The 24273-nt window shown below is 44.8% G+C and overlaps 1 protein-coding gene across 1 annotated transcript in view; it reads left to right on the top strand.

Annotated features, from left to right (window-relative positions):
- Positions 1-18801: 18801 nt before the first annotated feature.
- The window catches only part of LOC126232590 (uncharacterized), a 62333-nt gene continuing 56861 nt past the window's right edge, over positions 18802-24273 (top strand). Inside the window, exon 1 of the mRNA XM_049942807.1 lies at positions 18802-19003. Coding sequence (XP_049798764.1) covers positions 18802-19003 — 202 coding nt within the window. The remainder of the gene's footprint in view (positions 19004-24273) is intronic.

The raw sequence follows: 24273 nt of genomic DNA on the forward strand, positions 1-24273 counted from the left end.
AGAGGCAGGCTCTCTGCTTTGATGCTGTGGGTGCTGTTCAGATTGTCCTTAACACGGACCAGCTCATAGTGAATGTTTCACCTAATATTTCCCATAGCATCGCTCACGTCTCTTGCCGTTCTGCTGCTTAACAAATCAGGCCGTCAGTCTGATGACACCGCACAACATCCAAGACACAATTATGTGGTTTACATTTTGTCACTCAACGTGCCAATGACGATGTACTCTTGTTCATTGCAGTTTGAGCAGTTTTTGTATACTGGAAACGTGTTCCACAACTACAGAATGTAGCTGACGGCATCCAGCCATCGACGCAGACATGTTCACATCCACTACAGAGCTTCATCGTAGAGCCAAGCCCTAGAAGAAATTGAATGGTTTGTTACGGTACGTGGAATAGCATCACGGTCATTGTAGTATTCTATCGATTTATTCCACGAACGTGAACTGTCGTGATAGCATGCGCCGTGCCAGACGAACTATCGCTGTGCCCTGTTATATTTCATTCCACATATTCATATTGCAACGTCTGACTTCGTAAAGACATGCTTTTGCGTTGTAACTTATTGCTAATACACTACTTTATACATAATCCGAGTTCTGATGTATTACGGCTACTGTATCTTTGCATCGCGATTTTTACAAGTCCTAGTGCAATTTTCTGTTAAGTTGTGATGTTCTCTTCATTTATGTTTGTAAAATGAGATTTTGAAGGACACGGTTTACACGAATAAGAACGTGTTGATTTAAAAGTGGAGGAAACGTCTTCAGTTTGATTCTTACTTGTATAGCGAGCATATACTAATTTATCTACCATCACTGCGTGATGCATGTACTGCCATCTTAAGATGGTTTTCATTTAGATCATGCTCTTGCATTGCAGCCTCAGTGGGTGTGGCCTGAGAATAAACCAGTCGCTTCGAAACTAGTCGCCAAATATATATACTGTAACTGTGATAGATTGGTAGAAAACTCTCCGTTAAATAACAGTACCTAGCTCATTTCACATAATTATAAAGCTTAAGTGTACTCACAATCTTAACATAATGCTGCTCCGTTTTAATTTTAATATGAAGTTATCGTTCTCAGTATCTTAAGTCAGCCCGGACTCCCCTTTTTCTTAATTTTCGATTTCATTACGACGAACTGTTTAACGAGAAGATCCGTGTTTTTTCTGCTTTTTTTAAAAAAATACTGACAACACTTTCATTCATAGAAGTTTTATATTCCATCCGAAACCCTACTTCCCTACCAGATGTCATCATCTGAATGAAAATATCGCAAAGTTTGATAAGCTAACTACGTACTATCCATCTTTCATAATATTACACGACTTAGCATTTGAGATTTTTTTACCCTTGCTTACAATTATTCGCTAAAATTGAATTCTAAGCAAAAAAAAAACCCTGTTTAACGTCTGAAAACATCAGCAGCCGAAATTTTCCCCCTGACAACTGGATACCAAACGTATACATTAGTTGATGCCTACAAAATTTCACCTACGCGTTATAGCCAAGAGCACTTTCATCGGTTCTGCATAACTGTCGATATGGTAATTATAAGGGTAAGGGATATCACAGAAAGTTTCGGTTTTTCTCATGGGCTGAGAGCGGTTTGAACAACATTCTCCAATGGTCGAAGAATTTCGAAGTATTAACGTGATTCCGTTATAGAGAAACAAACGGAGTAATAGTCTTCTGTGTCTTACATCCAGAGAAAGGAAATATTACGGTTTCATTCGCCCGTAGCTCTGATCAGTCGGTATTACAAAATTAAAGTGAGGACTACATGAGCAGATTACACACAGTGTAACGCAATGCAAAGAAAATTTAAGAAAAAAATCCAGGTTGCAGATTTTGCTGTAAGGACAAAGTCAATTAAAATCAAGTCGCAAAATAAGAAAGAGCTGTTTAAAGACGCGTATGAATGGGTCGCCGTTCGGAAATCACGATCGTTCAGAATGTGATACTGTTTTGCCCACCATACGTGGAGTGTTCAAAGGCATGGCATGCACAACAATACAATTCGTAGAGAGCTTTAAAATTATCCATCCCAGAAAAACGGCTGATAATTATTTCGTGGCGATAACGTTCCAACATGTCGGTCAAAAATTTATACATATTATTCAATTAAGGTAACTTCCAACATTCTAAACCTCTATGTAGCTATAATGTTGACACAGAGAACTTTTTCATAAGTGAGAAATGGTTGAAAAGAGGATGTGCTGAAAAGTAATGCCTCTGACTTTTTAATGTGAAAACTCTTCGAGCTTTTTAAATAAAAGAAAAATTATTAACGTTTTACATCTCTATTCTTCATGTCTACATATTTCTTTCTCAACATAGACATCACTGACGAGAAACACATTTCAACCCACGAGAGACCAGTTTTTTGATGCCATGCTTGCACCGCTTCATCTTTGTCAAAGTGAGGTCCTCGAAGTTGTGATTTAAGTTTTGGAAACTGATGAAAATCGGTTCGGTCCACGTCGGTTCTGTAGGGAGGATGACCGATGACAGTGAACCCATAGCGTCGGGTTGTTGCAGATGATGCAACGCTCGTGTGTGGTATGGAATAGTCGTGCTGAAGGAGACGGTGCTCCATTTGTGGACCAAATCTTGGAATCAGAAATTCGATTACAGCACGGTGTTTCTCACGCACCGACATAGTTGCGTCACACAGCGCCGCGTTACACGCAATAATTCGGGGCCCTCTAGCAGCAGAGGGCTGGAAGTATGTAGAAACGAGGGCTAAAGGTGTAGAATGTTAATTACTGTTTTATTTAAAAACCTTGAAGAGTCTTCATAACAAAAATTCGGAGGCTTTGCTTTTGAACATGCTCTCTTAGATGAAGACTGCTATAAGGACGAGTAATGGACTGCAATTTCTATTTCTATCTATCGCTTGAGCCTTGTCCCGCAGTGACAGCCATCGTTAATCGGATTTGGCATGTTAATGGTTAAGGGGTGGCCAGATGCCCTTCCTGCCGCCACTCCATATCCCCCTGGACGGAACTAGTGTACCCCAACTGCCTGCATCGAGTGTAATCCATGGAATAGTGTGAAAGTGTGCAGATGTCTGCGAGCCGTGTAACAGAGGCGGAACATGGCGACCAGCCCGGTATTCAACTAGCGGGATGTGGAAAACCGCCTAAAAACTACATCCAGGCTAGCCGTCACATCGGGCGGATACGATCCGGGACCGGCGCGTCTACCCGAGTCCAGGAAGCAACGCTTTAGCGCTCTCGGCTACCCTGGCGGGTTAATGGACTGCAATTGTCAGACTATTATTGGAAAGATTGGTAAGAGTCTCCAAAGAGTTAAACAGTGAATGGAATGAGATGAAAATTATTTAGAAAATTTTTAAGATAATTTTATAACCCCTGCGAAGAGAATAAGCTGCATCGGTGTAATCGCATAGCACGTTGACTGTCAAGATTGGAAGAAGCATCAAGTGTGAACACAGGCATTGTTTCTAAATCCACAGTTACACTGTAGTAACCAACTGTACAACTACGAACCTGGGAAACTCAAACTCCTCAACCAACGGCGTATATGTCCACTTTTGAATGCAGCGACCCCGTATATATGAAAACCAGCAAGCGGCTTACATTGTGTCTTAAGCTGGTGTGTAATGAATCCACGTTAACAGTGACACCTACGTGGTATGGTGGTCAGGACTATGTTTTTCTCTCAAAGACGACGCAGAGAGTTGGTAGGACAGGCGCTGTCGTCGCGGCGACGTCTCGGGGCGGCCCGCAGGTGTCTGGCAGGAGGCGGCCGGGTGTCGCCGGTGGCCGGCGGCGACATTAGGAGGCAGGCACGCGAGGCTGCACTTAGGCCTAATGCCGTCTGGGAAGCGGCAGCTGCGCCGGCACACTCCCGATCCGCGAGCTTTTCATCGCCGCCCCGGGGCCTGGCCGCATTACCCGCCCCACTCACACTTCCCCGCCTCTCTAAATAAAACAACGCTTAACTGCAGTCCGAGCATTATTCGTCACAAGACATTCTCCCAGGTGCGACCATACGGAAGCCTCACGTATAAAGCCGAAGAACTTTGTAACAATTTCCCGTGCTCTGCGATCTTTTGAAAGCTTTTTCCAATAATCATAGCCGGCCGGAGTGGCCGAGCGGTTCTAGGCGCTTCAGTCTGGAACCGCGCGACCGCTAAGGTCGCAGGTTCGAATCCTGCCTCGGGCATGGATGTGTGTGATGTCCTTAGGTTAGCTAGGTTTAAGTAGTTCTAAGTTCTAGAGGACTGATGACCTCAGAAGTTAAGTTCCATAGTACTCAGAGCCATTTGAACCAATAATCATATTCTGGACGTAGAAAGGTCCTACTCGAAAATTAGAAAGAGTGATTCGAGCATGCCTCTAGGTAAAGACTTTAGAAAAGGTTTAGCGATGGGCTGTGCAAAACGAGCGTAGGGACTCCTTCTAAGGGGGTGATTGAGGATAATAAACGGTGCTGAAGGTCTCCTACAGAGTTCTCTACGCACTACTATCATGTTATAACATACGAGGGTGGGTCAAATGAAAACCTTAAATATTTTTTAAAATATTATTTATTGTGCAGAAGTGGTACAAAGCTGTATCACTTTTCAACATAATCTCCCCCACGCTCAATGCAAGTTCTCCAGCGCTTACAAAGTGCATAAACTCCTTTAGAAAAAATACTTTTTGTAGTCTGCGCAACCACTCATGCACCGCGTGGCGTACCTCTTCATCAGAAAGGACCTTCTTTCCTCCCATTGCCTCTTTGAGCGGTCGAAACATATGGAAATCAGTTGTGCTGTTCGAAACTTCTTTGGTTTTGGTGATGAGGAATGGCGCCATTCCTAGCTCGCTCTCTTCGTTTCCGGTTGGTGGAAGTGAACCCAGGTTTCGTCCCCAGTAACGATTCTTGCAAGGAATCCATCACCTTCTCGTTCAAAGCGCCGAAGAAGTTCTTCACAAGCATCAACACCTCGTCCTCTCATTTCAGGAGTCAGCTGCCGTGGCACTCATCTTGCAGATACTTTGTGAAACTGGAGCACATCATGCGTAACGTGGTGTGCTCACTCATGACTAATCTGTAAACATGCTGCAATGTCATTTAGTGTCACTCGGCGGCTTCCTTCACTATGGCTCCAACTGCTGCAATGTTCTGTCGAGTCACAACTCGGTGTGCCTGACCTGCACGAGGAGCATCTTCCACTGGCTCAAAATGGTTCAAATGGCTCTGGCCACTATGGGACTTAACATCTGAGGTCATAAGTCCCCTAGAACTTAGAACTACTTAAACCTAACTAACCTAAGATCATCACTCACATCCATCCCCGAGGCAGGATTCGAACCTGCGACCGTAGCGGTCGCGCGGTTCCAGACTGAAGCGGCTAGAAGCGCGCGGCCACACCACATCTTCCACTGAACTCACACCACTTGCGAACTTCCTACTCCATTCGTACACTTGCTGCTGTGACAAACATGCATCACCATACTGAACCTTCATTCGTCGATGAATTTCAATAGGGTTCACACCTTCACAACGCGCAAACCGAATAACAGAACGCTGTTCTTCCCTGGTGCAAGCCGCAAGTGGGGCGGCCATCTTTATACCGATACTGCGATGGTATGTGTGTATCTGCACTATGCTGCCACCTACAGCCCATACTGCACGCCGTTTGTAGCACGCTTACCAACTTACAGGATAACGGTGCGAAATTTCGATTTGTTATTACAAATTTAAGGTTTTCATTTGACTCACTTTCGTACTTTTAATGTCACCTAAGCATCTTCCATTTAACCACCTCCGTGATTTGATATTTCGTGAAATTCGTTAAAACACCTCGTTGGTCTGCCTGCCACTTATTCGCCTGGCTACGTATTCTGTCGACCTCAGTGTCGTTTTCATTATAGCTACAATAAGGTTTTCGTTTCCAGACTGTTTATAGATCGTTTCCTGCTAATACATATCGACATTTTTGTTTTAAAACATCTATTTCATTTTTTTAAAAAAGCATTCTAGTCCTTTTGCACCCCTTTGTTTATAGTGTGGTATCGATAGCTACGATGCCACGGCGTAAATACAAGTTCTAAAGTTGGCAGTACGACAGACACCGACAACAGCGCACTCTAACCGGAGCGGAAGAGCTCTACAAGCTCCGCTCCAGATTCAACCCATTTGATCAAGAGCAGACGGCCGGGACACTTCGCTTCAGCTTCGCTTCATATACTTGGCTCTACTTACGTCGGGTCTACGGCTTCGCACTTACGTACAAAGTTATGTATGCCTTGTACATATTCATGCACTAGTAAACAACTTATACTTTCTTGCAGTACCGACGTGTATTACCTTTTCCCGCTGCGATCGCAGTTTCGAATTCTGCCTCGGGCATGGATGTGTGTGATGTCCTTAGGTTAGTTGGGTTTAATTAGTTCTAAGTTCTAGGCGACTGATGACCTCAGAAGTTAAGTCGCATAGTGCTCAGAGCCATTTGAACCATTACCTTTTCCTGCTCCTACTCACTTCCTTCATTCGGCCACCATTTCAGTTTACAGGAGCAGATCCACTCACCGCCTTCCAGGCGGGATACAAAATACAGCTTTTACCGTTCATTAGTCGTCGTAATCGACTGTCCTAATGGGTACTATCAGTTCATAGTTAATGTGTACTCTTTCCTTTTCGATGTATTCGATACACATAATTTAGTCTCGATATGTTAGATTTTCATGCAGTTCTGTTCTATTGTCAAGTCTATTGCCACTAAAGCAATTCAACGGTGTTCCATTCTGAACTTTTTTTTAGCGATCTGAAAAGTTTATCTCGGATTGTTGAGGGCATTTTCGGTGATTCGGAATCCCCGTCTTTCGAATTTAAATGTCTCTCTATCCCTGTGCAGGTAATATATCGAGAAATATCGTTTTTCATGTGACTTAAGAAATTACACATCTTGTCAAAATCCGTACGAATATATTTGAATCCTAAGCAAAGAAAATTGTTATGAACTGATAAATACAAGTTTTCCGGCTGGAATGGTTCAAAATGGTCGAAATGGCTCTGAGCACTATTGGACTTAACATCTGAGGTCATCAGTCCCCTAGAACTTAGCACTACTTAAACCTAACTAACCTAAGGACATCACACACATCCATTCCCGAGGCAGGATTCGAAACTGCGACCGTAGCGATAGCGCGGTTCCAGACTGAAGCGCCTAGAACCGCTCGGCCACTCCTGCCGGCCTCCGGCTGGAATATTAGAATTTTAAAAGCATCTGTTTGTGAATGAATGTGTACTTGTAAAGCTGACTTGCTGATGTTATCGTTCTTGTAAATCGTAGCGACACGCAGACAACATCTGCCACTGCGCTGCCACTGTGGTGAAAGACAGTAACTAAGGCGACAGCGGAGGGCAAGTGAGCCATGGGCCGCGCCGCCTGCTCGTATGTCCCGCAAAGCAGCGCCGTACTGCGGGCAGCGGACCGCCTCATATTGACCTGGCGTACTGCGGAGCGGCGGCTGGTGACACAGCGCTGCTGCATACGGCGCGGCAGGTGCGCGGTCGCACGCCCGGCCCGGCCTGCGCCTGCGATGTCGCGTGCGGTTTAATTAAAGAGGGCTAAAATATCGCCGACCCGCAAACGCCGGCACATGTGCGCCACGCTGCGGTCTGGCGCATACCTATCTGCCGCCTATTGTTCGCTATCGCTCGCAGCCCCACTAGCCGGGATGTTTCGCAGCAGGTAATTCTGGTGTGCCCTGAGGATCAGCTTCATGCAGGTCCTATGAGATTTCACTTGTGGCACAGCTACAACTAATAATATGCTTTGGCTTTCACTACACACCTCTACAACAAATAGTTGCAGCTCGCCGGCCGCTGTGGCCGAGCGGTTCCAGGCACTTCAGTCCGGAACCGCGCTACTGCTACGGGCTGAGGTCCGACTCCTGCCTCGGGTATGGATGTATGTGATGTCCTTAGGTTAGTTATGTTTAAGTAGATCTGTCCAGGGGACTGATGACCTCAGATGTTAAGTTCCATAGTGCTCAGAGCCATTTGAAGCCATTTAGTTGCAGCTCGCAATCACGCCATCAGGCATCTCTCTCGTAGAAAGCACGACTGAAATATAGACTATTGACGCTGCTAACAGCCCCTGATAATCATGTCGTTGATTCGGCGTATGTTGGAATCTCAAAGAGTATACGATAACGCAACAGCTATAGACTTTATCAAGTGCTCACGAAAATTTGAAAGACGAGTCAGTTAGAGTAAGGTACCACATAACCAGACCTATTCTCATAAACGTATAGGAAGTTTTCAGTTCCCCAAAGTGGCAGAAAGAATACCGCTTAACAGAGCCACTTTCGCTTATTTTTTATTTATTTATTTATTTATTTATTTATTGTATCATTCTAGTGTTTGTTCCTAGTGCAAATACATATCAACAATAAATGGAAGAACTTAACAGAAAAAGTTTCAGAATAGTCCTCGAAATCTGTTCTTATAATACTAAAATAATGTAGAACGTCCATGTCGACGAGAAAGCTGTTTATATTGACAATGAAGTCAGGCAATCAGTCGATGAATTTGTATATTCAGGGAAGATGAGGATAACGATTGGAGGGAGGGCAATAGATATACACAGAAGAGTAAACAGCTTGGAGTACTTTTGGTAATACTTTTTAACAGAATTAGAGTTTACAAAACTAAACTATCGACGCGTCTGAAAACAAAATATACAGTCTTTGTGTATTACCAGTTTCGAGTTGTGACACTAAGACTGGAGTTTTAAAGTGAAATGTATTCAACAACCGATGGCTGTCCAGTGAGCAGTGGAGAGACGCATGTTGGGAATCGCTACGGTGCAGCAAACGCATTAATAGATAGGGGTATAAACTAAAGTCGAAGATTTAGTAACGACTTTAACGTAAATGTAATGGACATAAACAGAACATGTATCCAGGTTTGTGCATGGCAGACGAGACAAGGAAGTTTTCTGCCGGATTCGAAGAGATACGGAAAGATTCACACGAAAATGTAATACAAGGTGCACAGATTCGAGAGCAGACGCATTTGTACCTCTGAGTACCGCAATGCAGTTTATCCCAAATGAGTGATGATGATATTAAGGTATTGGATTTGCTACGAAATCAGAAATCGTGAATGGGAAACCAGGAAGGTACTTAAGTGAGGAGAAACTGCTAATAAATATACCAAAACCTTCATTGTGATTGCGTCGAGAATCTACTTGCGCTTTACCTGCCGGCAGATCTACATATGTTCAGATAGTTCGACGTTCAGCCTCATAATTACGCGTATCAAATTTATTTCGTTTTATATATTTTTACATTTGTTCGATACAAGTGAGGACATGAAGTAACAGACAAGTGTTTTGTTGCCGTGACTTATGTATGATGCAAGCAGCAATTAGCCTCGATAAAATCGTTGGTGTTATTAGAGGCGAACAGCCTGTAAGGTGTCATCGGGTGGAGACTTCTCCCATCTAAGGTCACGATTATTAACATTATTATCACGGCTCTGGATTTTACACGCGTTCACCTGTTGCTTATATGAGACTTTTGCTTTTAAGGCACCTGACACGACAGCCGCCCAAATGACGTGATGTATTACGGCTTGTACCACACCATGGGCAGTCTAAGACGAAAAAAAAATGGTTCAGGCCAGTTGTGTCTTATAGTAAAATATACCTCTGACCATCAGTCGAATAAATGAACGAAAGGGCACGTAAGCGATATAGAAAATCTTTTTTTATGGAAGATATTTAATATTTTAGTAAAATGTTACTTATTTTCACTGCAATGGTTTCTAACGAGTATTCTTGGGGAAGCTTGAAGTAAGATAGACGTTATACGTTGTTTCTTTTTGTGGTCAGATAAACAAATGCCACATTGGTGATTCATATAAAAGAAACACGAACGACCTCAACGTAATTCCTGTTGGCGAATTATGAAACGTCAAATAAGAAACGGGTGACAATACAAGAATTTGTACTCGATTTTCACATTACCACTCATCGCATCTGTCTCATTTCTTGTACTAGATACACCGATTGCAGGGTTCTCTGCATAATCACTGGTGCTGCGATCTGACACCAGAAAACTGACAAGACATCGCACCTACCCATTTGTCTCCATACCATTCGAGATTGGTCTTGTCGATCTGTGGGTATGAGGCTCCGGTCAAATCTGTCGCGGATGCACGATTGAACAAAGCATCTAGCAGAATGCAGGAAACACATAAATTCTGTACTTGAAGACACTGTACCGAAATGGAGAAGAAATGGCTCTAAGCACTATGGGACTTAACATCTGAGGTCATCAGTCCACTAGAATTAGAACTACTTAAACCAATCCAACCTAAGGACATCACACACATCCCTGCCCGAGGTAGGATGCGAACCTGCGACCGTAGCAGCAGCGATGTTCCGGACTGAAGCGCCTAGAACCGATCGGCCACAGCGGAAAGCTGAAAGAAGAATAGCATGCACAGTTTTTGTGAAGAAGATATTGTGGAAACGGGTAGTCGACTATTCGCAAAGGAGAAGTTTACAAAATCTCCATTTCAGTCAGTAAAACTGATGTGAATGTAACATACGATCCTCTGGGCACGCGTGGGCATGGATTCGGTTGGAGTGCGTGGAATCCGGCTGCAGGGCGAGTTCTGCGGAGGGAGCGGCCGTAGGGACGCGAGGCGCCGGCGGGGCTGCTAATCCTACGTTATGGACACAAACTTGGCGATTTACTCGGCCGTCCCCAGCGGCCGGGGCCGCGACAAAAACACACCGCCCACGGTCACCTCTACCTGCCTCCGCGATTTACGAGGCCTGCGCTGGCTCCCAGCTGCCCCTCTCCCTGTGCGTGTTTTTACCGGAATTAGTGACGTCTCGGACCATCTAACTTCCCTGCGATCCGTCTTCCGCACCCATCCTAAGTGCCAATCAATTAACTTTCAGCTCCATTGCTCTTCTAGAATTGTTTCCTTACTCGTTTTACAGTCGACACCGACCGTATTTCTTTTTTTCCGGAAAGGATCTACGTTGGTAGGGCTGTGAGGACTCATAATAGAACATCATCATCTACTCTGGAACTACCCTTACGTCTTGTGTTTCGTCGATGAGTTTTGGTGCCGGTATTAGCTTCTCCAAACTAGCAGACATTCCCTTACTATTATTTAGAGTGTTTCCTACGAACCGCCGGTCAGAGTGGCCGATCGGTTCTAGGCGCCACATTCTGGAACCGTGCGACCGCTACGGTCGCAGTTTGGAATCCGGCCTCGGGCATGGGTGTGTGTGATGTCCTTAGGTTAGTTAGGTTTAAGTAGTTCTAAGTTCTAGGGGACTGATGACCTCAGAAGTTAAGTCCCATAGTGCTCAGAGCCATTTGAACCATTCTGAATTTTTGAATGAAATATTATGCAAAAAGTAATGACAAATGATAACGCACGAAAATCATTTATGCTTTAGACAAGATTAGCGCTTCTTACAAAGATCTTCAACATAATAAACATGCAAGTATAAAGAAGTGAAGGCAGAAGTCTACATTTTTACAATATTTTTGGGTTTACGGGAACTCATCCACGCAGTCAACTGGAAAAGACGTTTGGAATGTTTAAAATATTTGGGATGAGTTAGCGAGAGTGATATATAATCTACGATATTTATAGTAAGTAAAAGGATACAATAACAAGAGAACAATACATTTGAAATTAAACGTATCGTTGGCAGAGCGGTCATTATAAAAACATATAAATCGAAAATTAAAAGCAACCAGCTCTTAATGCCAATGCTGAATCAAATGTAATAAAAACCCCAACCGGCAGTTGCAAAATACAAGTAATAGTTATTTTTATCTTCAATATAAACTGTAGAAGTTATCTGCGCGGACAGCAGAGATTCTCCGCCGACGATTCCTTCGAGTAAATGTAGACAATCAATATTCAGGGTGACCTATGCAACAGTTGCCTTCCTCACATCGCATAGTTGCCATAGGGATACTAATAATAAGATAAACTAAATCTCTATGGAGGTATATTGCAAATAGTTCTTTCTTCTCTTCATACACTATGTGATCAAAAGTATCCGGACACCTGCCTGAAAATGACTTACAAGTTCGTGGTACCCTCCATCAGCAATGCTGGAATTCAATATGGCGTTGGCCAACGCTTCGCCTTGTTGACAGCTTCCACTCTCGCAGGCGTATCTTCAATCAGGCTCTGGAAGGTTTCTTGGGGAATGGCAGCCCATTCTTCACGGAGTGCTGCACTGAGGAGAGGTATCGATGTCGGTCGGTGTGGCTTGGCACGAAGTCGGCGTTCCAAAACATCCAAAAGATGTTCTGTAGGATTCAGGTCAGGACTCTGTGCAGGCTAGTCTATTACAAGGATGTTACTGACGTGTAATCACTCCGCCACAGGCCGTGCATTACGAACAGGTGCTCGATCGGGTTGAAAGTTGCAATTGCCATCCTCGAATTGCTCTTCAACAGTGGGAAGCAAGAAGGTGCCTAAAACATCAATGAAGGCCTGTTCTCTGATATGGCCACGTAAAACAACAAGGGGTGCAAGCCCCCTCAATGAAAATCACTACCACCCATAACACCACCGACTCCGAATTTTACTACTGACACTACACACGCTGGCAGATGACGTTCACCGGGAATTCGCCACAGCCACACCCTGCCACCGGATCACCACGCCACGTTTTTCCACTGTTCAGTCGTCCAATGGTTACGCTCTTTACACCAAGTGAGGCGTCGTTTGGCATTTATCGGCATGATGTGTGACTTATGAGCAGCCGCTCGAGCATGAAATCCAGGTTTTCTCACGTCCCGCCTAATTCTCATAGTAATTGCAGTGAATCCCGATGCATTTTGGAATTCCTGTATGATGGTCTGCATAGATGTCTGCCTATTACACATTACGACCCTCTTCAACTGCATAATGCAGCCTGTCTCCCTAGTGCACCCCAGACATGCTCTATGGGATTCAAACCGAGAGACCAAGCAGGCCACGCCATGCGTGCAATATCTTCCAAACATCAGTTGCCCTTGCTCTATAAGGTCGATCATTATCGTCCATCAGTAAGAAGTCCAGGCCCGCACCTACTCGCAGCAACAGCACATGAGGTCCCAAGATCTCGTCAATATACCCGACACCAGTTGAACCTTGCCGATTCACCCATACGGTTTAATGAGGACGTGTTCATTTGGTCAACATAATCCTTGACCACAAGATTACGCATCCTCCTCGATATCGGTCTCTTTCCTTAATGTTTGGGTTCAGAATGCGTCGAGAATCATTCACCAGACCCAATCAGACTAATCAGTGAAACGAAAATTGGCCCACCGTTCGACCGCCTAGATGGCATGTTGACGACTCCACATTAGAGATTCCCTTCTGTGAAGACGCATCAGAGATACTCATACAGCACGTCTCCAACAATCTCCAACAATAAAGACCACTCTGGCGAAGCCTTCTGTACACCGTTTGTCTCGATACAACACTCCCAGTGGATGCTGCGAGGTCAGCTGCCAGGTGCCGTGTGGTACTAAGGCGGTATTGTCGCGCCCTTATATCCAAATAACGGCCCTCTCTTCCTGATATCGCACATGGTCGACCCTACGATGATTTTTGGGGTACTGTATCGGTCTCTATAAATTGCTACCACATCCGAGAAACAACAGAACGTTTCACATTAAGCCATCGGGCCTCGTCATGTTTGCCACTGTCCTGCTTCCATTCATCTTGTGGCCCTCCACAGTAGAGGGTCTGGTACGCGTCTTCTTTGTGCTATACTGCACCGTCGGTAACTGTGGTTGTCCGTTGACCGGAATGTCATTTTCCGTACACAACACGATTGTACGGACATCTGGTGACAGTTTGTATGACTGGACGGTGAATTAGACCCAGGACGCGGAAACAGCGGTTCACTGCTTTAATTTTGGAGGCTAGTGTATATAGTTTCATATCCTTGTTCATCTGTATTATCTGCATAAACGTAATTCCTGGAATCCTATCAAAGGTGTAGAATCTCCTAACTGCTAAGAACAACAACATGTCTATTCCGCAATGCTGAATGTAGTCCGGCCCCGTTAGCTGAGTGGTCAGCGTGACGGAATGTCAATTCTAAGGTCCCGGATTCGATTCCCGGCTGGGTCGGAGATTTTCTCAGCTCAGGGACTGGGTGTTGTGTTGTCCTTATCATCATCATTTCATCCCCATCGACGCGCAGGTCGCCGAAGTGGCGTCAAATCGAAAGACCTGCAACAGGCGAACGGTCTACCCGACGGGAGGCCTTAGCCACACGACATTTCAATGCTGAATGTAAAGGAAACAACAACAGTAGTGGGGCAATAGATCGACAGATGTAAAAATTGGAAACACCTTTCGTATAACTGGTAAAAAGAGTAAATGAACCAGTTTTCTCATTGAGCTATGTCATGGAAATGTTAAATGTACAGAAACTGTAAGCAGAATATTCGCCCGAGTGAAAGTGAGAGTTCTTACGTGTACCGTTTCCCACGACGTATACTTCTGTAAAGTCGATTGTTAGAAGTTGCTTGCACTTTTGCGAGTTCTCATTCCATCTTAAATTAAAGAATAAAATTTGACATATTTTTGTAATATTATGATTATGTTATGGAAGTAGCAGACTGATATGAGTTCCAAACAGCTCCTTCCTTTTGCGACATTTCATGAAGAGCCACCGTCCTTTACTTATACAATAATCAGCTATTTCTGTTGTATACATCTTCTCTTACACAGTAATGGATGCGGATGGAAAAAAGTGTGGTTGTCGAAACTAAGATGAACCATGCTTTCTTGTATTTTTTTCTTATACAGAGATTTTAAAAGTGTCACCAACAGCGTTTCACACATGACAGAACCAATTATCTTCTCTTACACTCTCTTGAAAAGACACACATACTGTACCGCTAGACACATCGGACACATCACGCCTGAAGGAAGTACTGTATTCGTTTTCCTCGGCTACAAAAAGAATGATGGCTGGAAGGAAAGTTTTCCTTCAGCCTTTCTCAGAGAAAACGAGCAGCACTTTGTTATTCTTGATTAGCTACAGTCAAGGAGAATGCCGAGCACGAGTGTCTGCCAGCGTCCTATATGTGAGTGCTGTGTGTGTGTGTGTGAGTGTGTGTGTGTTTCAGAAGGGGAGGGCGGTGAAAATGGGGAGGAGGAGAAGGAGGAGATGGAGGAGGAGCGGGAAGAAGGGGAGAGGAGCGTGCTAGTTGGCGGCAAGGCCCAACGCGAGACACTCGGAGTGGGGAAGAGGCCGCACTTTGACGCGTTCATTCTATCCCGCGGAGCGCGAAATGTGATGAAAACACAATGTCTGGGCTGGAGCGACTAACTGCTGCCACTCCACCGGGAATTACGCCCTGAACGGCGGAACCGGCAGGCTACCGCGCACAGACGCTAATTCCGGTACACAGCCACACACAAATCCCAACAGCTCTGGGGTGAATGATAGACCTTTCCTATCGTAACAGCAAACAATTATTTGTCTTGCAGTCAATGCCTCAATCTGAATGCATGTGTTACGCCGAATTACCACTGTCTATTATTTTAGAACGTCTCGCAATCCACATATATTTAGTTGCAGTATATCATTTATCTAAAACGCTTTATAGTCCACATAATGTAAATGTGGACTAGGGAAACGCACTCATTGACAAAAAGTATGGACGTACACTACGTGATCAAAAGTTTCCGGACACCCAAAAAAACATACTTTTTCATATTAGGTGCATTCTGCTGCCACCTACTGCCAAGTTCTCCGCATCACCGACCTCAGTAGTCATTAGATATTATGAGAGAGCAGAACTGGGCTCTCCGCGGAACTCAAGGACTTGGAACGTGGTCAGGTGATTGGGTGTCATTTGTGTCACACGTCTGTATGCGAGATTTCCACACTCCTAAACGTCCCTAGTTCCACTGTTTCCGATATGAAAGCCAAGTGAAAACGTGAAGGGACACGTACCGCACAAAGGTGTACATGCTGACCTCGTCTGTTGACTGACAGAGACCGCCGACAGTTGAAGAGGGTCGTAATGTATAATAGGCAGACATCTATCCAGACCATCACACAGGAATTCCAAACTGCATCAGGATCTACTGCAAGTATTATGACATGCGGGAGATGAGAAAACTTGGATTTCATGGTCGAGCGGTTGCTCATAAGCCACTCAACACGCCGGTAAATGCCAAACGACGCCTCGCTTGGTATAAGGAGCGCAAACGTTGGGCGATTGAACAGTGGATAAACGTGGTGTGGAGTGACAAATCAGAGTACACAATGTGGTGATCCGATGGCAGGGTATGGGTATGGCGAATGGCCGGTGAACGTCCTCTGCCAGTGTGTGAAGTGCCAACAGTAAAATTCGGAGGCGTTGGTGTAATGGTGTGGTCGCGTTTTTCATAGAGTGGGCTTGCACCCCTTGTTTTTCGTTGCACTAGCACAGCACAGGCCTACACTGATGTTTTAAGCCCCTTCTTGCTTCACACTATTGAAGAACAATTCGGGGATAGCGGTTGCACCTGTGCATAACGCACGGCCTGTGGCGGAGTGGTTACACGACAATAACATAGCAGTAACGGACTGGCCTGCATAGAATCCTGACCGCAATCCTATTGAACGCCTTTGGGATGTTTTGGAACGCCGATTTCGTGCCAGGCCACACCGACCGACATCGATACCTCTACTCAGTGCAGGACTCCGTGAAGAATGCGTTGCCATTCACCAAGAAACCTTCCAACACCTGATTGAACGTATGCCTGCGAAAGTGGAAGCTGTCATCAAGACTATGGGTGGGCCAAGACCATATTGAATTCCGGCATTACCGATGGAGGGCGCCACGAACTTGTAAGTCATTTTCAGCCAGGTGTCGGGATAGTTTTAATGAAATAGTGTATGTGTTGAAAACGACAGAGAGCAGGTAAAGGAAGCACTATGTATGGAATGCATCTTGTGACGCAAAAATCTTGTAAGTGTTGTACTGGAGGGCGTTAGGAGCAAAAATTAGTTTCAAGTTGATCTCTTTCTTGTTACGTTGTTAAAGAGAAAATTTAAAATACGTTGGATATTGATTGAACCAGCTGTTTACAGCGTGATACAGCATTGGAAGACCGTAAAAATGGAACTAAATTGAATGGTGGTGTAATATAAGAAGAGGAGGAGAAAAAAAATTGATCTGGGAAGAACTGTAATAAAATCACGTAATCGCTAACCGAAAGATTTTCGAGCGATCCAAATACCAGTAAAGCTAGTTGGCATACAAAGTTGCTTAGTTGTGAGAACAGAAATAGTATGAAATGAGATATTCAGGTTCTATGACGATTTATGGAGCAGCACTATAACCACGCTACCACATCATTTATAGACAAACGATCGATAGGTCGCCATCGATTTCAGTTTGATATAAGGAAGCTCTGTATTGATGGGCAGAATAATACAAGAGGGTGTAGAAGAAAGTACTGAAGAGGTAATGGATGGTAAGCAGTTTGGATTTAAAAAACCGAAGCAGACAACGTAAAGAATTCCAATCTTATAATTAACGAGAAACGGCGTGACAAATGACAAGGGACTAGATTAACGCCATTTTACCATATGGAGAAAAAAGGTTAATCCACATTATTTTTTAAAAACTTCAAGTTTCAAGGAAAATGAGAACTCAGAAAAAAGGAAAGGATATTAATTGTTCAAACAGAGTATGAAAGGGAGCTTCCTTTTACTTCGTCTGACTGACAGACAAGGAAGGAAAATGGCGTTGAGAAGAAGACTAAGTTTGTGAGAAGAGATGACAACGATTGTGATTTCGACGCTATTTCACCAACTGACTGTAAGAAATTCATGGTGAAAAAGTCGTATTTGTCGTAAAGAAGGAGACCAGGTAAACAGAAAGTTACGAGAAGTAGCAGAGGAGAAATCTGCTAAACATACAGACAAGATATTGTACAGTGTAACTTCTGCTGCTGAGCGAGGTGCCGCGTACAAGATTCAAGAATCAAGCTACTTCAGGCAAAAGTGCATTCTTCAAGTAAAAGTCTACATTTGTACGTGTGCTTGGAACAAACACGGTGCTACGGGAGCTTCTCGCAGTTACTGGCTGTTCCCTCTTTCGTTCAGTAACTGTACTCATATAGAAGAAAACTACTATTTACATGCCTTTGTGTGGGCTATAATTTCTCTTAGATTTCCCCTGCACACAATGAGTAATACAGGCAGTAGGATTATTGCAGTTCGTATTTGAAAAGGATTGTCAAACAGTGTTATCTGAGTAGACGATCGCCTCCAACTACACTTATGGACTGGGTGACGTGATATGACATAAGCCTTACGATACGCTTTACCGTCATGCGACCAGACATCAATTTATTCTCTTCTGCCACGTAGTTCTTTTCACCAAAACTGCGTCTGATGTTTCATTCACTTGTTTATTCCTACCTTGTTAGCCCTGTAATGGGTTTCTGCATAGTGGTTTAGAGCCAATAACATAATGGTTTTAAACTGCATCGTCCCGTGTCATACGTGTCGGATGCAGGACGTAGTAAGGGAGATCCTCCAGCACGCAGTGAACTCGAGGACACAAGAAGGTGCCTCAGATGGAGTGAAGCAACGGGTGAGCGCGTGCTCGGCTCGGCGACTGCCTCCGCCGGCAGCTGTGGAGGAGGCGGCTGCGGCCTCTGCGGCTGCGGGGATGGGCTGCACGCAGAGCCGCCGCCGCCGCTGCCGGCTGGCTGCGTCTTGCGGCTTCTCGTATGAGCGCGCCGCCGCGGTAAATTGATAATCAATATGCGACATTACCGCAGAAGCTTAGCCTGCCGCGCGGCGGTGGCAACGGCGGTGGCGGCGGCGGCGGCGGCGGCGGCAGCGGAGGCGGCGGGGGCGAACTCCCCGCGGCTCCGCTGTGGCGCGCGGCGCGCCTCCACACGCTCTCCCGCCAGAGCTGCGTCCACAGAGTCGCCGTCCTGCCCATGTAGCGTCTCCACGCTCGGTAAACCGTCTCGTGTCTGCACGGGGGGGGGGGGGGGGGTTTCCTCAAGCGAACAACTACGTTGAACAGCACCGTGTACATTATAAGCAAGTGGATGTCTGCTTAAAATAACGTACACAATTTCTAATAACGTTAGTAACGCCATTTGTTATTTATATGTATCTTCTAGGCCTAACGTCAGCCAGCGGAAATAAAAAATAATTAATTACGATAAGCGAACTGTTTACAAATCGGTTTGAGGTAGTTTCATTGGAAGCCTGCCCGGTCGTTCGAATGTTACTAGACGCAGACAGATGTGTGAGCGATGTCCTATCCGCTCATTTTAAGAAATCTCTTATCGAAATCTCTTGAGCGTTTTCCGAGGAACAAGGTGTGTAAATATATGGTTGTTGTTCTTAAAGCCCTCCAGTTGCATAACATTCTTGGTTTGTGTGTTCCTCATCCTCTCTCTTCCTTTTATTGCTCCTCATTGCTATTGTGGCCTCTTTGTATGCCTCAAGGGCCCATTTTTCGCCTTCGGCCACTCTCAAGGAATCAGTTGCCGTCGGTTCTTGTCTCATATTGAGGCCAGGAATTGGTCCGAACAACTCTGAAGCATTACATCTGCTAACTGCCCCATCATTAAGGCAAGTGACTGCTTCTAATATCGAAATCTCTTGAGCGTTTTCCAAGGAACAAGGTGTGTAAATATATGGTTAGTGTGATTTAATCGTCAAAATAATATAAATATTTGCAGTTGTTATCAATTTCAGCCACGAGACAACTCAATGTTTAATTGGTCTAACATATCAATAAATAAAATCATTTCAAAATGAATTACATACAGCTTTTCAGCGTCCTTTAAGTCCTCATATGGCTATTGCTTTCATGTATCTACAAACACTAAACACAGCGTTGTCCGCTGTTAACGTAGATAGTGACTTGTTTCAACATTCGATTTTTATCGATTGTTATTCCAGTCAGTCACCACGTGCAATGCCTTCTTAGCGTGTTCATATAGCAAGGGTGGCTGTTGAAGATTATAAAAACTTTAAGACATTAACATCTGTGAAACGAGAAATGTAGAACACAACATTGGCATAAAAACAAGAAAAAAAGTGACGCTTCATTTGTATCGAAATTAAATCGATACAGAACACGCCATTTTCTTCTGAATGTTAACACACACTACATCTTCAACAGGTACGTAATACGCAGTGTTAACATTAACAAAGCCGACAAACAATAGGGACTGTTTCCTGACTGGAAACGGAGAAAGAAAGGTCCTATGAACATCTGCCCGGAAATCCTTCACTGCCACGGCAGGCGGCGCTGACGAATGACAGTTCCTGTAACCACGTGCCGTGCGTTCCTTTCCTGTTGCAGGCTGTGTGAGTGACGTAGCATACTGTAAGCAGCAGAACAGTCCCATATTAAGGTTGGTAACAAGCTGAGATGGTGTTTATGTACGGCGAAGTGGATGGAAATGGTCGAGAGGCAGCGCGGCTATTCCAAAACAAGTAAGCTCAATGTCACCAACCACATCACCCAACATTGCAAGCCCTTTTTGGGCGTTTGTGTGATCATGAGTCGTTTGGGCAGCGGACTGTGAGTATACGACATATGGAAGACCGGGTTCTACTGGATATTGAGACGAACCCTAGTATAAACTCCAGGCAAGTGGCCCGTCAACATGGTGTAAGTCGAAGTACAATTATGTGCTCTCTGCATGACAACGGACACTATTCCTATCAACAACGAGTGCAAGGATTATCAGCAGCGGATTTCCCTCTACGGAAAGCATTTTGCGATTGTTTTTGCACCAGACCATCACAACTGCAGGATTTCTGTCATCAGTCCTCTTTACCGACAAAGCAACCTTTACCAGAACTGGCTACTTACAGTACGCTGCGTCAGTTACACAGCCTGCAGTACACAAGAAACACGCGGAACGTGGTCTGAGGTACTGTCATCTATGGCGGCAGCAATGAATTCCCAATACATGTTCATAAGATCCTTCTTTCTCGATTTCCAGTCAGGATCCGTATCTGCAGTTTCTCAGTTTTGTTAATATTCATCCTGTATATAACGGAGAGCTTTTAAGAAGCAATTCTGAAGTCGTCACCAAAATAGTCAGCTCCACGATATAAATCTTCTGTTTCTCCTGTTACCAACCAGGTTGCAAACGCAATTCTAAAGAAGAACACGCTGAAATGGGACATAAGAAACAAGTACTCGGTTTTTACGATGCTCCCGGAGAGTATATACTTGCAGTGTCTATTTTCTCGTTCATTCGTGTTTTCAATTGATTCGAAATTGACTGCTCGTACACAGCGTAGCATCCCCACGTAGAACCTCCTCAGTTTTGACAGACGTGAGGGCACATTTTCATGCCATAAGTAATTCATTTATGAGTAGGTGGCGTTCTTCCACCTAACAAATCTCGAGACATAGGATTCGATCCTAGCCAGTCCGAGGATTTTACTGTCAGTCATCACCTCTTTCAGATGTGGCAATAATTTATTAATGGAAAATGTGCTGAGCGCACCGTGGTTAGGAATCTACCTTAAACTGTACGACTTCCTACAAGTGACTGCGTAAGTCAATTCGAAGGTCGGAGGAAAGAAATGGCGTACTACATCCAGTTGGATGATGATGTTTAGTTTGTGCGGCGCTCAACTGCGCGGTTATCAGCGCCCGTACAAAGTCCCAACCTTTGCACAGTCCAAATTCGCCACTTTCATGAATTATGATGAAATGAGGAGGACAACACAAAGACCCAGTCATCTCGAAGCAGGCGAAAATCCCTGACCCCGCCGAGAATCGAACCCGGGACCTCGTGCTTTGGAAGCGAGAACGCGACCGCGAGACCACGAGCTGTTGGCTTCCAGTAGCACTATGTCTAGTAAGGTATTGTGGTATTCAGACCAGTCTGCGAATTGATGACAGCTTTACTTTCCTTTCTCTTTTTAGATAACCATTACGTCATTGGCCGGAGCTGATATACAAACGTTCTGATGAAGTGTAGAGCGGATTTCCCAGTTGAATTCCACGGTTCTCGCAATACCGAGTGCAGCTCCAGAGAGCACCACCGCGCCCAGGAACTGAGCTCTGTTACGATCTCACCATCGACAAGTTGCTGAACTTAAAGAGCATGCAATAATTATGTGTATATGCCAGCATTCAAGTTTTTCTCGGCAGTGTTTACGAATTATTTCAGTGTTGTAGACATCTTACACATTTAGTTCTTGAAGCCTACACATAACCTGTTAAGTTTAACCGGAACAAACAACTTTGCAAATGTCTGTTTTGTTGGACACGTGAACAACCTACCGTATTCGGGAAAGACTCATTGTTGAGAATTCTAAGTGAAATCAATCAAACTGCCAGCTACTAATGTACCGTATTTATAACATTTACCCCACTGTGGTGCAAATGAGATAAAATAACTGTCTTATCGTTCGTTATACTAACATAAATATAGGCGATGACGTATTCATATAGCATGTTTTCCAAATGATGAAGAAAGCTATGATGAGAATGTGGGAATGAAGATTATGGTTCAGTGTCCCGCCGATGACGGTGTCATGACGTCATAAAGTGTTTAACAAATACAAAATGTAATAACCGGTTCACAATTTTTATTTATGAGTCCATATAGTAGCACAATTTATTTTCCGACCACAAAAACTTGCCGATGTCTGCATATGTAATCTTTTCAACATTCTAATAAGTGGCTAGAGTTAATATATTGAACATCTGCCGCTGCATCAGAACGTTGTAAGTGTTGCAAAGAATTCCGTAAAAGAACCTCGATACATGTTTATCTTACTTCCAGTTCAAGTGGTTCAAATGGCTCTGAGCACTATGGGACTTAACTACTGTGGTCATCAGTCCCCTAGAACTTAGAACTACTTAAACCTAACTAACCTAAGGACATCACACACACCCATGCCCGAGGCAGGATTCGAACCTGCGACCGTAGCAGTCGCGCGGTTCCGGACTGCGCGCCTAGAACCGCTAGACCACCGCGGCCGGCCCAGTTCAAGTGCATGAGGCACAAACTCGTGTTGTGCATCTGTTATGTCACCTGGTGAGTCTAGTTACCTGAAGTGAGAGTACTACCGAAAGAAATCTACATCTACATCTACATCTATACTCCGCAAGCCACCAAACAGTGTGTGGCCGAGGGCACTTTACGTGCCACCGACATTACCTCCCTTTCCTGTTCCAGTCGCGTATGGTTCGCGGGAAGAACGACTGCCGGAAAGCCCTCGTGCGCGCTCGAATCTCTCTAATTTTACATTCGTGACCTCCTCGGGAGGTATAAGTAGGGGGAAGCAATATATTCGAAACCTTATCCAGAAACGCACCCTCTCGAAAGCTGGACAGCAAGCTACACCGCGATGCAGAGCGCCTCTCTTGCAGAGTCTGCCACTTGAGTTTGCTAAACATCTCCGTAACGCTATCACGCTTACCAAATAACCCTGTGACGAAACGCGCCGCTCTTCTTTGGATCTTCTTTACCTCCTCTGTCAACCCGATCTGGTACGGATCCCACACTGATGAGCAATACTCAATTATAGGTCGAACGAGTGTTTTGTAAGCCACTTCCTTTGTTGATGGACTACATTTTCTAAGGACTCTCCCAATGAATCTCAGCCTGGTAACCGACTTACCAACAATTAATTTTGTATGAGCATTCCGCTTCAAATCGTTCCGCACGCATACTCCCAGATATTTTACAGAAGTAACTGTTACCAGTGTTTAAAGTGCACATTAAACGGCTCCCTTCCGGGAAAATTATGGTTGCTAACGAAATACCACAACCATAAGAGGTATTTAGTGAACCAGTTTCACCCGTCAGGTCATTTCATATCTCTGCTGACAACCAGTCCTGCTATTAATGGAATCTTCGAGGGTTTCCTCGATGCGTAAACTATAACGTGGCGCGGTGTTCAAAAGTATACGAAAGCCTTACAAGGTCAGCGCGCCACGCGACGTCGTAGCCTGCTGAGTGAGGAAGTGTGTCATTGCGCGGGGAGCGGAGCGGCGAAACACAGTAAAGCGCGGCGGGCACCAGAGGCGTCGACGGGAATGTGCTGGGCGGCCCCCCCTCGCCGAGGAGTCGCCCTCCACCGCCGGCGTGTTGTTCCCGAGACGCTGGGCTAATTGCACTGCCGCAGACGCTTCCCCATGCTCCGATCGATGCCTGGCTGAATAAATTAGTGCTAAAACTCGGATATAAAATTTTGAATATGAATGGGAAATTTTGCATCCGTAATAAGCTC

This window comes from Schistocerca nitens, chromosome 1, assembly GCF_023898315.1.
Source record: "Schistocerca nitens isolate TAMUIC-IGC-003100 chromosome 1, iqSchNite1.1, whole genome shotgun sequence".
Lineage (NCBI taxonomy): Eukaryota > Metazoa > Arthropoda > Insecta > Orthoptera > Acrididae > Schistocerca > Schistocerca nitens.